The sequence below is a fragment of the Anabrus simplex genome, chromosome 10 (genome assembly GCF_040414725.1).
Source record: "Anabrus simplex isolate iqAnaSimp1 chromosome 10, ASM4041472v1, whole genome shotgun sequence".
NCBI lineage: Eukaryota > Metazoa > Arthropoda > Insecta > Orthoptera > Tettigoniidae > Anabrus > Anabrus simplex.
The window spans coordinates 33,333,374-33,349,847 of NC_090274.1; the positions used below are offsets into that span (position 1 = coordinate 33,333,374).

General features: G+C 38.9%; 1 protein-coding gene across 2 annotated transcripts in view; it reads right to left on the minus strand.

Annotated features, from left to right (window-relative positions):
- The window catches only part of LOC136882318 (carboxypeptidase Q), a 42,636-nt gene that overhangs the window by 15,089 nt on the left and 11,073 nt on the right, over positions 1-16,474 (minus strand). For both annotated transcript variants that reach the window (XM_067154903.2, XM_067154902.2), the window contains exons 3-5: positions 12,832-13,081; positions 7,788-8,028; positions 5,923-6,105 (exon numbers count right to left, since the gene is read on the minus strand). In XM_067154903.2, the coding sequence (XP_067011004.2) occupies positions 5,923-6,105; positions 7,788-8,028; positions 12,832-13,081 (674 nt within the window). The remainder of the gene's footprint in view (positions 1-5,922; positions 6,106-7,787; positions 8,029-12,831; positions 13,082-16,474) is intronic.

Consider the following 16,474-nt stretch of genomic DNA (forward strand, 5'->3'; position numbering starts at 1 on the left):
AACAAAGTGTCTAGGGAGAGCTGGTGGAATGACGAAATGACGGTGAGGCTTATGTTCCAAACAGACTTTGGTGGTGGCTGGAGATGTGTTGCCAAGTTGGCGACCGTCACTAAATCTAGCGACTTGTGATCGTTGGAAATGATCAAATTTAAGCTTTAATGACCAGCTACTTAACTGGCAAGCTCTATCTATTCACAGAATCTAATGTTGAAATTTGAATTTTTGAGTTTCAGGAAACCATTTTATCAAATATTTTGTCTAGCTGGATGACCAGGATTTTTTTAAAAATTGCATTCACCTTCGACACAGAAACAAAGGTACTTTCCCGATTACAAAACTGAGAAGGGTAATAAGTTGCGGTTGTGACGAATGCTGTCATTGGTACGTAGGAATTAATGACCTAGCCAGTAGTGTATTTTCTTGTATTTATATTACATCTTATCAGCAAACTGCAGGCTGCAGCCAGTCAGTGCCCAGTGACATTTGTGATTTGTAGTTTCTTGCATATGGTGATGTTCTAAAGCGTTTTATAGTTTCCAAAAAGAATGGGCATCTGATCCAAATAATTATCACGGAAGGCTTGCTAGCGTGGCTGGAGACTCAACACAGGTCTTTTGCAAACACTGTTGTGCAGTTATACATGTTAAATCGATTACTCCAATGTAACATAAGCTTAGTTGTAAGGCTTTCGTAGAAGATCCATCATGAGTTGATGATAAACGGGGTTAAAAGTCAGGTTGTGAGTTTCACAAATAGGAAAAGTCCTCTCAGTTTTAATTACTGCGTTGATGGGGTGAAAGTTCCTTTTGGGGATCATTGTCACTACCTAGGTGTTAATATAAGAAAAGACCTTCAATGGGGTAATCACATAAATATGATTGTTAATAAGCGGTACAGATCTCTGCACATGGTTATGAGGGTATTTAGGGGTTGTAGTAAGGATGTAAAGGAGAGGGCATATAAGTCTCTGGAAAGACCCCAACTAGAGCATAGTTCCAGGATTACTTGATTCAAAAACTGGAAAAAATCCAATGAAAAGCAGCTCGATTTGTTCTGGGCGATTTCCGACAAAAGAGTAGTGTTACAAAAATGTTGCAAAGTTTGGGCTGGGAAGATTTGGGAGAAAGGAGACGAGCTGCTTGATTAAATGGTATGTTCCGCGCTGTCAGAGAAGAGATGGCGTGGGAGGACATCAGTAGACGAATAAGTTTGAGTGGTGTCTTTAAAAGTAGGAAAGATCACAATATGAAGATAAAGTTGGAATTCAAGAGGACAAATTGGGGCAAATATTCATTTATAGGAAGGGAGTTAGGGATTGGAATAACTTACCAAGGGAAATGTTCAATAATTTTCCAATATCTTTGCGATCATTTAAGAAAAGGCTAGGAAAACAACAGATAGGCAATCTGCCACTTGGGCGACTGCCCTAAATGCAGATCAGTAGTGATTGATTGATTGATTGATTGATTGATTGAGTTGCCAAGGGAAGTTTGTCACTGTTGTTGCTGAACATTGTTCATGCTAACAACATAACAACATACCACTGAAGTGAGATGTGTAAGACTGTATTTTGGGATTCCCAAGCAACTGCATCGAACAAAAAGCACAGGAATTGTTAGGAAGGTGCTTGGTCCTCGGTTAAATCAGCTTTTAAAATAAAAACATCATTATAGTAAATTATAAATATTACAAAATATGATAAATAGTTTAGCGACTTCTGGCGACTTTCAAGGATATGAGTGGTGACATCCTTAACACCAATATAGTTGGTCCATTATCGCTGTTTTGGTTCTATTAAGCGCACCGTTTGGAGCAAGATGACATAGCACATGTCTTCTTGAAGGCGATCAAGACAGCGTTTCTTGGCCTGACTACAAGTCCCATTTCCAGATGTCGTGATGCGAAGTGCCATCTGTATATTAGATGTACCTACTCTACGCATTACGTGGCTGTACCACCGAAGTCAGGTCTCGCGCATCTTGTCTACAATCGAGGCAACTACCACGATTTTCCAGGTTTCTATGTTGGTGACATGATCTAGCTGTCAGTGACCAGCGAAGCATGCACATCTCCATGACACGAAATGCTTGTTCGAACTTGACTGTTACTGGCCAGCTTTCAGAGTGATTGGGCGAACAACAGTCCGGTAAACCTTGGACTTCAGGCGGATTGATATCCAACGATCACAGAGAATACCACAGTGGTTTGCCGCCAATTCATCCAGGCCGTATTAACTCGTACACAAGTATCTGGAACCACTAGTGGCGACTGGGAATTAGAAGTAGGGGGCACAAAAATTTATAGACAACAAAAAAGTACCTGGGTCTGACTGATATAGCGATGGGAGGGCAGGTAAGACATCAAAATTTTTAAAAATAGCTACAAAATGGTAAGTTTTTGATTCTCTCTGAGCAAATTTCAATAGAGACGTAAAGGTTGACAAATGACCAACTTAAGTGCAGTAATAATAGATACTTTTGACAAGCCGACATCTTTTCTTCAGATGAGAACACTACCTTTTACCTGTTTACTAACCTTTTCACTGCCGAGTTTTGATGACCAGCCCAGCCCTGTGGACCGGGTTCTTTTTTTAAGGAAGAAGCACTTTGACAGATACATATTTACTGATACTATTAATGGAATGCATATCGTCCCCTTGGCCCGGCAGCCCAATATGGGGATGGGGATGAAGTGAGATTATATTTTACACCATATTTTTACGACTGGATGCCCTTCTCGATGCAAACCTCAGTTGAGTAGATAATGAATATGAAATGAATGATGGTGAATGAAAATGGATAAGGAAGTGGAAGGAATCAGCTGTGGTTTATGAATAGGAAATGTCGTGACATTTGCTTGGGAGTGCAAAAAAAATTTTTAGGAATGCTGATGGTGGGGTTCGAAACCCACTCGCTGCTGACAGCAAACCTTGGCTCCACAGACGTGGCATGTTAATACGCATGGCTACACCGCTCGGTGATGCTATTACTGAAATATAACATAAAATTGTTGATCCAAGAACTGGTATTATCAAAATCATTTACATTCCAGGAAAAAATAATTTATCTGAGGAAGGGGTGACAATTCCGCATGAGACTCATCATTACTACTTTGTCTCGCACTTTCTTACAGTTCAATATCGCCACTTAGATATTCTCCATATTCATTATCGAACTACCGCTCTCCAGAATCACTATTTATGAGGAAACATTCAATTTCTTCATCAACAAGAGATGAATGTATACTTCAAGACGCCATGATGGCTACACGTTAGCAGGAAAGATGTTCCACTCCAACGAAGCTGAAATAACACCAGATCACTTTCAAAACATGCGAAATGGAGTGGTATATCAGCCGTACAGAACTTCTTTGAGCATTTCCACGGAATCTCAAAGCACGACACTATATCGCGTACATTTGTAAGATTGGTGAAGTACACACTGCACCACAATGTATATATACGGGTTTACAGTTAAAACTGAAATAACTGATAAATAGATTCAACCTATTCAATACAAAAGAATAAGAAATGTAGTAAATTACATTCCCATTTAATAACAAGTAGAAATGGTACCAGTTTCGACCCTAGTCCAGGTCATCGTCAGCCGATTAAAACATGAAAAACAATGCATAGGAAAAGGAAAAGATTATCAATTATTTCAATTTTAACTTAATATTCTTCAATACGGAACAATGAAATTTTTAACTTTAAATATATACGGGTTTGGCAGACGTGGCACGGCATTCAATAACGTATACCATATATCTCGAATACCACCCGCCACCGAATAAGACCTGCACCCTTATTTTGAAAGAACAAAATTTTAAAAAAGTGAAGTCAAAATTACTTACAATCTTTACTAACACACATCAAATGATTAGAAAATACAAATAAAAGTAAACAAACATTTCCAGAATGATATCCAACGAGTTCACTCATGATCATCATCATCATCATCAGTACCAACTTCGGAACTTTCATCACCATCCCACAAAATGTCGTCATCGCTGCCATCCATAGCGTTGGAAATGCTACATTTCCTGAAGCTCTTCCGTATGAGGTCTCCAGGGATACAATTGCATGCCATCAAAATCCACGAACACAGCAGCTAAACTTCCGGGCGCTGAATGCGACCAGTTGGCGTCAGTGTGTGATTATCAGCCGCCATCTATTCTGTATAGAGCTGTTTCAAGGCTGCTTTAAATGGACGGTTCACGCAGACATCCAGCGGCTGTAGCATAGACATCATCCTGCCCAGAATGACTGCTAGGTCGGTTTTCCCATCCTTGATATGTTTCTTCACAGCGTCTGTTGTGTGGCCGCGGTAACTGTCGAGAACAAGCAAGCTCTTTTGTCCCAATAATGCATCAGGGCGATGTTGCCAGACACACACTACCCAGTCCACAAGTAAACTGTCCATCCAGCCGGAGTTCTCAGATCTGACGATAACACCAGTGGGTAGGTTTTTAGGAAGGGTCTTGTACGGCGGCAATTTGGTTCTGTCGGCGAGAATACACAACATTACCATACACCGTTGTTTTTCATTACCACCTGTTCTAATGGTAACACTTTTCGCACCCTTAACATTCACAGTCCTGTCCACTGGCATTTTAAAGTAGACTGGCGTCTGATCTGCACTGCCAATTTGGGAAAGCAAATATGCATTTTCCTTCCGCAATCGAATTATGTGATGCTGAAACGACAATAACTTCTCATTGTAGGCACCAGGAAGACACTGTGAAATTGAGGTACGCCTTCGTATGCTCAACCCATTTCTTTTATAAAAATTACTAACTCATCCTCAGCTTACTTTAAACCCTTTCGATGAAAGTTCCTTTGCGATCTCTAATGCCGTTAGTTGACACATTTCGGTTGACACACCATATCCCAATTCCCAACGTTCTGTCACATATTTATAAAGTTTTTTTTCTTTTTTTTTTCTGGAAACTGTACACTCAAGTCCACGAAAAGCTCTACGATCACCACTACATGTTAATAGCACATTTTTCTTCTTTCTCCAATCGCGAATACACGACTCGTCAATATCGTATTTCCTACCGGCAGCACGATTTCCAATAATTTTGGCTTCCCAAACTACTTTCAGTTTCTCACTCGCAGTAAAAGATCACAAACGCTTTGTGGAATTCATGTTGATACTACAAGAACGTGCGAGAGTCTGACGCCAAGCACGGAAGTAGCGTATACTGAGGGCGGAGAGAGCATTATTGCCAAACCGTGCCGACGGTGATGCCCGATTTACACGCATTCGAAAAGATAAATTTCCCAAAAAATTTTAAATAAGACCCTCACCCAATTTTGGAAGCAATATTTTCGAAAAAAAAAAAAAACAGTGTGGGTGGTATTCAAGATTATACGGTATATATGGGTTCGGCAGTGAATGGGTTAAATTTGGTTTGCAGTCTCACATGTGAGACGTTGAGATTCTTGTCTCACATGCGAGACATTGAGATTCTTAATTTTGTATGTTTTGTTCTTGACATCATTTAGCTGAAAATACAAAAGGGTTTGTACTAATTGCGTTTTTTATAATTTCTAGTTTCAGGTGGCTAAAATGAAATATAAATTTAATTTTTTCTCCACTACCCCACTTCGCCCCTCCTAATCGCCACCAATTTCTGGCATAGTGTCACTCAGTGTTGACCAAAGGACCAAGGTACAAACTATTCTACTTTATTGCTTTTTTTTTTCCATCTATATGAATGGTTCTGGTCGTCCGCGGACCGCCCTCCATGTACTGTTCCCTTCCTTCCTCTTGAAATAATCAACACCAATCACAAGTGGGTGGAAACCATGCAAAATGATGAGGAAGAGGAGGAAGAATGGGAAGGAACAAAATGTGAACAAGGTGATGAAACTGTGAATGAACATGAGCAAGAAACAAAGAGTTCAACTGATCTTACTTGAGAATCTCTTTCAGAACACAGCCGGCATCTTTTGACCCACTGAAGGACAGCCCCATTGGTTTGAAAGTTCCTTCATCTGACTCCATGACAAAGTCCAGGTTCTTGGTCTCGTTAGCGTGAGCCTTAACGTATGCTTGAGATCCTACCAAACCTTCTTCTTCGGCAGTCCACAGAATAGCTCTGAAAAATAAAATTTAAAAGCGAATTACAACAATGTTCCTAATGCTGTAGGAGCTTCACTGCTCTTAGCCTATATCAGCAGAGTCCCATTTAGAGTACACAAACAAAATTATATACAAAAATGAAAGGTCAAGTTATACAGAACATAAAAAGGAACACACAACAGGATAAACACAATGACAGGAGATGAGAACAAACATGAGAACAGTTGGACAAGGGCAATCTCCACATCTTCATACACTGCAGTCTTCAAATATATCGGCTCTCTCCTCATCAATAATTGCTAAATGGTACAAGCAGAGTCTTGGACAAGGAGTACAAGTAAGTACGTAATAAGTAAGTCCAAAACAAAAGTAATGGTGTGTAGTCGAACGAAGTCAGGTGATGCAGGACGTATTAGATTAGGAAATTAATAATTACTATAATATTGATTTTACGTCCCACTCACTACTGTACTTTTATGATTTCCGGAGATGCAGAGGTGCCAGAATTTAGTCCCACAGGGGTTCTTTTACGTGCCATGACATGAGATTGACATATTTGAGTACCTTCTAATACCACAGGACTGCACCAGAATCAACCTTGCCAGGTTGGGGTCAGAAGGCCAGCCTGAACCACTCAGCCCGGCATTACGAAATGAAGTTGTAAAGGAAGTACAGGGTCTCTCATATAAATTAAGACCACCGTAGCAGCGCTTTTACTCTCCGAAACGTAAGCTACAGTATGGGAGGCGTGCGCATAATTCTTGACCTTGCAAGCAGCCTACACGTGTTCGACTGTGCAAGCATCAGTTGCCAGTCTGAATCCCAGCTGTTAACACGGTGAGACAGTTAACATTGTAACACTATATTTTCATATGTAAAATTTCAGGTTTCATCTTAATGGTCGTGTGAAAAGTGATAACTCTTGCTACTGGTGTGCTGTTAGTGCAAGATGAATAACTGGGCCTATTTTTTTCAAGATGACAGTAAATGCAGAGAGGTACCAAGATGGCATTTTGACAATGGGTAGTTTCAATAAGTTCAGCCCCTGCTCATTCAGCAGAAAATTCCCTTCCTACATTCTCAGAAGTGTTTGCAGACAGAGTGACCAGTGTTGGTCTATTTCTCCCTCGTTCTGCAGATCTAACAGTGTGTGATTTTTACTTGTGGGGTAAGCTGAAAGAAAAGGTGTATCAAACAAATCCTTACACACTGAAGGAACTGACAGAAAACATTACAAATATAATCAGAAACGTTACAATGGCAGAACTCACTCCGTCAGCCAAAATGTGGTTACCAGATACAACGCCTGTATAACTCAGGAAGGACAACACTTCGAGCATCTTTTATAAGGTAATATTTCACAAAAGATTTATACCGGCTTAAAGCAGGGTCATGTGGCGTTTGGCCGCGAAATACCGTATTTACGCGAATAATACCCGCATAACTTTTTTAAAAAATTGAGGCACAAAATTGGGGTGCGGGTTTTATTTGAATCATTTTTTGAAGCATTTTTTTCAAAAACCAGCCTTCCTAAAGTTAGGGTGCGGGGATTATTCGCGTGAATACGGTACGTTCGACTGAGGCAGCTGCCGTAGCGCAAAGTACTAACACCATGGGTTCAGTCTTAAGTTTACATGAGAAACCCTGTAGATTAATACTGTTACTTGGGTAATAAAATAAATGACTAGGAGCACATACCTCATTGTCCTCCTGGGCCTGAGTCCAAGCTTCTTGAGAATGACTAGGCTGTTCCACGAGATGAAAGCACCGCCTCCATCATCCATGGCTCCCTGGCCCACGTCCCAACTGTCCAGGTGACCAGACACCACGACCACCTTCTCTGGCTCGCTGTGTCCGACTATCTCTGCCACTGTGTTCCGGGATGTAACGGGAGGTAAGTTCTGGGCTTCCATCTTAAGCTGGATCACCAGCTTGTCTCCTAGAACAGAACAGGGTATGAACAATCTCAATGAATTGCTTACAAGTGAACTGTTTGGGCTGGGTCAGACCGACTACAAAGAAATTTGGTACGATGATCAATTAAGACATCATAAACTTAGTTGTCGTCATCATCGGCAGTTACCCATTTCCGAGCAAACCATTTTCCTGGCCAAAAGCTTGCTTAAAATTAAAGCTGTCTGTGTTTAAATTTCTGGTGGCTGTACAGGCCAATTCTTGAGTAGAAAGTACAACCACACACAGTGCAGCTTAAGGATGGGAGAGATCTTCGCTGGATTTGGCGAAGTTTGGATTCATTTCTTCATGTCTGCTGTGTTCTTGTTTGAAGAGTTGAACTGAGGTGCAGATAGTTCCCAGCTTTCCAGGTTTGTGGGCTTATTTCTGTCATCTTTAAAGTTTTGCTTCAGTTGGTCTTTGAAGCATCTAGAAGGGGTACCCTATGGTCTTGAGCTGGAGTCAAATACATCACAGAGAATCTGACTCGGCATTCTTGTGTCATTCATACGGCACACGTGCCCTGCGCATCTAAAGTGATGGCTAACGATTAATGCTTCTACACTCTTAACACATGCTTTCTTGAGAACTTCAACATTGGATACGTAGTTCTTTCACTTGATGTTGTTGATGGAGCGTGGTTTTTGCTGGTGAAAATGCTCCAGTTTTCTGATGTCACGGTGGTATAAGGACCATGTTTCATCACCACTGAGAAGTGAACTTAGTGATAAAATAATATTTAGGTACTTAAAATAGTAATTTGTTACTCCAATTTTAAATGAACCATGGTGTAAAAAAGGCACCGGTTGCAATGAAAATTGGTAGGATGCCCAAGTAGGACATTAGAATATGAGTACATGCCTGCCCCTGTAAGGTAGCCTGTCCAATGCACGACAAAATAAGCAATATTTTATTAATACAGTGAATAATAATATAAATGATTATTATTATTATTATTATTATTATTATTATTATTATTATTATTATTATTATTATTATTATTATTATAAGGGGAGCACTAAAATTAAACATCTAAAAGTAAAGTTTCAGCATGTCACTGACCTAGCCAGGGAGAGGGGTGCGGCGTGCGGGAAGGTTAACGGACTGACTAGCCAGCTGGACTCGCACCAAGGACAGAGTACCAGTATTGCAATAACTTGCATTCTATGCAGGAGTCTCCCCTGTGGGTGAAAGGCATTGCAAATAACACTCACGGTAGTCCCTGCCTGTTGTAAGAGGTAACTAAAAGGGGCCCAGGGGCTCTTAACTTGGGAGTGTGGGCTGGCAACCATGGGTCCATTAGCCGAGTCCAAGCATTGCTTCCAATTACCTGTGCCAGGCTCCTCACTTTCATCTATCCTATCTGACCTCCCTTGGTCAACTCTTCCTTTCCAACGGTATTAGGTTTACGACACCTAGGGAGTCTTTCTTTTCTAAGCCCTTCATGGCCCTTGTCTTTCTTTGGCTTCCTCTTAAAACAATCACCACCATCTCCTCTATACTAGAGTGGAGAGAAGTGAGGACTTCATTAAGATGAGTTTTCAAATTTCAAGCTTTTAAGGTTTTAAATAAAAATGAACATAAAATGTTTATACATTCCTAAATACTATGGGCCGATTGCAGAAACGGTGTTTAGACGATGTTTACGGTTAACCAATGCCTAAGTATGGCTGCCACATTGCTGAGATGTTATTTAATGTTAAAAATTTCATAAATGGTCCGTATTGAAAAAAGATTTACAATTAAGAGATGACAGTATATGATTTTCCACCTGTTCAATACAAATTCAAATGTGATATACACTGAAATGTCACATTTTATTCATAAATATTAGGGACCGGTTTCGGCATATTTATGCCATCATCAGCCTAAAGTTAGATACACAAGGACATAAGTAAATTACATACGTGTCATTACACAAATAAACTTTCTACCATATTGGCAATTCATAATGGCGTTGATATATACAAAGTTTGGATGTATAAAAACCCTCAAATATACCTGTTATAAAATTTACGATAAAGGTAAAATGATCTATTTACAGTTCTGTGATATCTATTATCTAGTGATGTTTTGTGTTACAATTGTGTGTGAAATAACAAAAGACGTCTTTTAAAATACTCTTGTATGAACAGCTTATACATTTAAGAAAATTTTGAGTATTGACATTCTTATAGTATTAAAATTTTAGACGTTCTATCACGTAAAAATACTCATCTAAATAAAATTAGTAACAGTGTCCAGTATTGTTATATTTAAAAAACGAACAGCTGTTTTCTTTTACAATATAACAATACTAGACACTGTTACTAATTTTATTTACATGAGTATTTTTACGTGATAGAACGTCTAAAATTTTAATACTATAAGAATGTCAATACTCAAAATTTTATTAAATGTATAAGCTGTTCAGACAAGAGTATTTTAAAAGACGTCTTTTGTTATTTCATACACAACTGTAACACAAAACATCACTAGGTAATAGATATCACAGAACTGTAAATAGATCATTTTACCTTTATCGTAAATTTTATAACAGGTATATTTGAGAGTTTTTATACATCCAAACTTTGTATATATCAATGCCATTATGAATTGCCAATATGGTAGAAAGTTTATTTGTGTAATGACACGTATGTAATTTACTTATGTCCTTGTGTATCTAACTTTAGGCTGATGATGGCATAAATATGCCGAAACCGGTCCCTAATATTTATGAATAAAATGTGACATTTCAGTGTATATCACATTTGAATTTGTATTGAACAGGTGGAAAATCATATACTGTCATCTCTTAATTGAGATGTTATTTATCACTTAGACACAGTCTAAAACCGATGTTCAACCGGTCATGTTTAAACACTGCCGAGAGCACTGTTTAACCTCAAATGAGAGGAGTGAATCACAATCAGAGGTTATGTACCATAAAACATGTAATTTTTAATATCATGTTGAGACGATTCAGGGAAGAAAGGTTAGTCCGCTAAATCGCTGTAATTCATTTGACATGTACGGGGAGATAGGTCTTAAAATAAGGTTTCGCTTTTCAAGAGACTTGCTTCTTGAGACTGACAAAGGGAGAGTCCGGGAACTGTCAACTTGAATACAATTCTTGGCAAGCGATATATTTTATTATATACATGGGGTAATTTCCATGGAATTATAGGTCACTTCGACTACATACATATCAGAATTACGTGTCCCGATCGTCAGAGGGCTGTCACATACATCAACCGGGAGGGATTCACTTATATTTACTGCCAAGTAAACACACATAACAGTGAAAACTAAAAAGTAGGTTGTATGTAGTTTATATATATATATATATATATATATATAAAATCGTATACGTTTTTGGTAACTATCAGATAGGAAAAGGCAAGTGGTGGTGATTATTGTTTAAAGAGGACTGGGGAAGAAGAGCTGTGGCCATAATAACAGCCGTAGTATTTGCCTGGTGTAAAAAATGAAACTATGGAAAACAATCTTCAGGGCTGCCGCCGATGAATTTCGAACCTATGATCTCCAGAATGCAAGCTACATCTATATGGCCCGTACAATACACTCGGTTACACATTACTATTGTTTCATCTTCTCTTCGTCAAAGCTACTGTATTTACGAGTAGATTACACTCACTGTAACAAGGCTATAATGAAAGCTACACTTCCCCATACGGTGGCGTGTTGCTTTAGTGTTGATAATATTATGAGATTTAATTTCCACCGAAAGCGGTATTCTTAACTGTGGCCAATGCTCATGCTCAGACATATTTGAGTAATGTGTAGGAAGACAAACAGCTGACTGGCGTTCGGCGGGCGCAGTGACGAATTTCATTGGTTGCGACAAGCAAAGAGCTGCATGAAAGATACTTCGATCTCCATTTTCAAACCAATATTGAAACTTTAAACAATGTCTAGTTAAACATTGGCTAAACATTGTTTATGCAATGGAAGATCATGCTCGTTTTAGACGTTGTTTAGGAAGACGTTGTCTAAGGCTTAAAACTAGTCATCGTTTCTGCAATTGGCCCTGTATTTTTTGAGTGTGATTTGATAGCATCTGGTGATGTTTTTTTAAGAACAAAACATGTCGTTCTATTTTATTTAAGTTGTTTCTTTATCAGGTGTAATTCTGTTACCATACGTTTTCGTTTTCAGGCAGTTTATAAATTTATTACTCAAAATTAATTTCAGCAGACAGAAGAACCTAACAGTTATAAATTAACCGAGTAGAAACTGAAAAGAGATGGCTTCAGATGTTACAAATTTCAAAAAGGAGCACTTCATCAAGAGGATATTTCTATTGCTGTAATGGGAGGATAATAAAGACTTTAGGACCAGAAGAGAAAATCAGATATTTAGGATACAATATATCTGAGAAAATAATTTTCAAGAATTATCATCAGCATTTCTCTCTATCACATAGATGAAAAGCTTTAGCAGTGGACAAACTTGTGGACTTCTATGATGAAATGGAGTTTTGCTAACAGTCACTCAGAACCACTTCCAACACATTTCAAAAGAAGAGCCAAGAACTGCAAGAACGGTATTTTCAAGAGGGGAGTTGCCACAAGTAGCAGGGAACAGATGTTGCAAAGTTTCAGGTATTCTCTTCTCTCTCCTCAATTTGTTTTGACAGACTGAAAAAACTTACAGTTATTCATTATTCATCTACGATAATAGGAAAAAATTGTTCCACAACGGTCGCCAACCTTCTGTGAAGAGACATCAACAGACAAATGTTCCACGGAAAGAACCACCGATATCTGGAAAACAAAAAATAGCTTACCTCGAGAGTACATCCTGTACAGCATCTCGGCATCTTCCACGGTGATGCAAGCAGTTGGGATTTTAGTGACATTGGCTTCGTAATGCTGCCATCCTGTATGAGGGCTGGATATAGAGAAGGGAGTGATGGAGCGTATCAGAGTGGCCACAGCCCCGAACTTGGCGGCCTCGATGGCTCCCTTTGAGCGGTACACAACTGTATCTCCGTAGCTCACATATGCCTGATTGTACACGACGATCTTTCCACGAATCTGAAAACACAGGTGTAATTTTAATAACGAAGCAAAAGCATCTATCAGCTTGCAAGCTGTGTCATGGAGGGAGGAGGGGGATGAATCTGAGACTTAAAACAAAATACAAACCAATAAAGGTATAGCTATCGGAACGGTTTGAAATCAAGACAGGTGTGAGGCAAGGAGATGACATTTCCCCAGTCCTTTTCAAATGCGTCTTGGAGAAGGTGATAAGGGAATGGCGAAAAGAAACGAGTCAGCAAAATATCCCAAATGGAATCAAGATAGGACACAAAAAGGCTGGACTTAAACATGAATATCTCGCATTTGCAGACGACTTAGTGTTCTTCGCTGAAAATCTGGAGACTTAAAAGGTATGGTCAAATGTTCCACCTTTACAATACTAAAATTTTTTTAATTTAATTATTTAAATAACATTTAAAAAATAACTGAACATGTTTCATCTATCTTGTAGACATCATCAGCCGAAAAGTTTTAAGATTAAGAACAAAGGACAAGGACAAATACACACTGAAAATAATTTGGGCTGCCGAATGCATCAGTTCAAATGTTGAAGAATATGCTGGAATGTTCTGAGCACTTGAATACTGTTAAAAATGAAAATTAAAATATTGAACATATGAGATGGTTCAATAAAATTGGTAATAGAGTCCTTAACGTGATGATGCTGTGTTGACATACAGTTTGCCGATGCGTCGGTAGAAACTTGGTGATATGGAGCACAATGTTTAGTTCCATTAGAATGAAGATAATAGTTAAACATATGTTAAACATGAGTGAGGGTTCCAGTAAAATGGTATCGAGTTTGTTTTGTTGGTGTGATGATGTTAAGAATTCTTGATAAAAAAGTAGGCAGAATATCTGATCGTGATTTCAGAAGTGGAATGTGCAGTAGAGTGCCCTAGAACGAGAATGACGGCTATTATTAGCATTAAAAGTAGGCAAGTTTTTGAACCATCTTGTAATACAAAAGAATGAAATGAAAATAAAATGCGGCACATGGCTAGCTCAGCGTGTAAAGATGTTTATGGTTGACTGGAGGTGAACTGTGGAGGCCGTGTGTGATGGAAGCCGGTATGAGGGGTGAATAGGGGAAGGCTGGAACCAATAAGCTGGGAGCGACTGCGTGGAGGCTTGTTCAAATAGGAACTGTTGATTAATGCCTCGAAAATTACGTACACAGTTTCTGAAATTTCACTTAAAATGTAAGCAGGATTGGATTTTTGGTCTATATTAATAAAGATGTTTTCTAAAACGTTGAATAAATTGCCCTTGTCATAAAAATAAAGAATTTTTAAGTCCTGCTCCATGGAGGTGAAGGAATGATTGGACTCGGTTATATGACTGCTCATGGTGGAATATTTTTGTGTTTGGCGGCATTGACGTGTTCTTTATATCTAATTAAAAAGCTTCTTCCGGTTTTTCCAATGTAGCTCGCAGAACACTGGTTGCAATTCAACTTATATACACCTGATTTCTTTTATTTATTCCCGATTTATTAATTTTGTGCTGGTTATTTTTATTATTATTCAATATTGGATTTATAGCAGATGCATTTCTCTGTAAACCTGATAAAAATGCGCTGTTTTATACGATATGTCATAATAAGCGATGTCATACTAAGCAATTTTTTACATTTGTATAGGATTTATATGAACTGTTAGATTCATTATATCCAATACGTCATTAAAAGTGATGTCAGAATAAATGGTTTTGACTGTACTTCAAATTAATATTTTCTTATAAAATACAGTACAATCTTGATAATCAGACATATATGGGACCGAGCAACCGCCGGATTATCGAAAAATTCTGGATTGAAAATGAAATGAAAACCCACAACCTGTTTTCCAGTCTTTGACCGGGTCAGGGATGCAATGAATGAAACATATATAGGCTGTTGTTACAATGGGGTTGCCACTCCCAAGGTGATTTATTTATGACTGATAAATGCAATGAAATTTTTATGGAGAGTGTTGCTGGAATGAAAGATGACAGGGAAAACCGGAGTACCCGGAGAAAAACCTGTCCTGCCTCCGCTTTGTCCAGCACAAATCTCACATGGAGTGACCGGGATTTGAACCACGGTATCCAACGGTGAGAGGCCGACGCGCTGCCGTCTGAGCCACGGAGGCTCAAATTCTGGATTATCAGGAGTAAAAAAAAAAAAATTTACAGTTAAGTACAGTACATTTGTATTTCTGGAAAGTATAATACTTGCACAGATTTTGGCTATGAAAAATAATCATTGATTGTTTTTTGTTCCTTCGATTTATACATTTTATCAAAAACACATTCTTGTAACCGTTTAAGCACCAAGACATCATCACATGCGATGCCATTTTCTTCTGCCCATCGAGTGCAGACCTTGAGAGCATTCAATGTGTCACTGTTGGTCACAGTTCACCGAGTCGAAACCTCAAAGTCGTCATTAGATTCGTCATCTGGGGATCGAATTTGGCTCAGGATTTCTTCGTCAGACAGGGACTGAAAATTTTCCTCGCTTGTCCCTTGAAGCCAATCAGTGATATCCTCGTTTGTCAGGGTAACATCCACTTTACATTTGTTAGAAAACTCATGCAAAAATTGGGAGGTCAATTGTAAGGAAGAATTATCATCTTCAGAATGGTCAACCATGTTTTGAAAGCAGGGTGCGTTGGCCAAACTTTTTCCCATGAACACTGGATAGTGTCACTTTTAACTTTGCTCCAGCTGTGAGCTAGATTGAAAATGACATCTCTAATGGGTTTTTTTTCAAAAAATGTATTACTCCGTCAGTTTGTTTTATTATACAGTGGAACCTCGGATTGCGAGTAACTTGGTCTACGAGTGTTTTGCAAGACGAGCAAATATTTTAAATAAATTGTGACTTGATAAGAGAGTGAGGTTTCGCAATATGAGCGTCACGATTACGTACGTTTTCACCTCCCCTGTGCCTTTGTTTTCCCCTCCCCATGCCACTCTCTTTCCTGGGAAAGTGTGTGTAATCATTTCCCGTGCTAGACTTCAGTTGGCGTGCCTTGCTCGCATAGTCAACACCGTACGAGTGTACATGTTTTGTTTCTGTCATCTGTGATATAACTGTTCTGCAACGATGGGCCCTGTGAACGAAAAGAAGGCTAAAAAGGAATTCGGTCGGAAGAAGGAGATGATTACAGTGGATGGATCTGTTCAATGACAATGCAATGTCACATTTTCATGAAATCCTCAAAAAGAGGCAAAAGCTACAGTCATTGGACAGGTTCCTCGTTAAAGTTGCACGAAAAGAAAACACTTCCAATGAGCCAACCGATAGCGGTGATTCCGTTAGTGAAATTCGTGCTTCACAGTAACTCTTCTCATGTCATCTCTCGTCTCCCTCACACCAACAATGATTCTATTGTAAGGTAA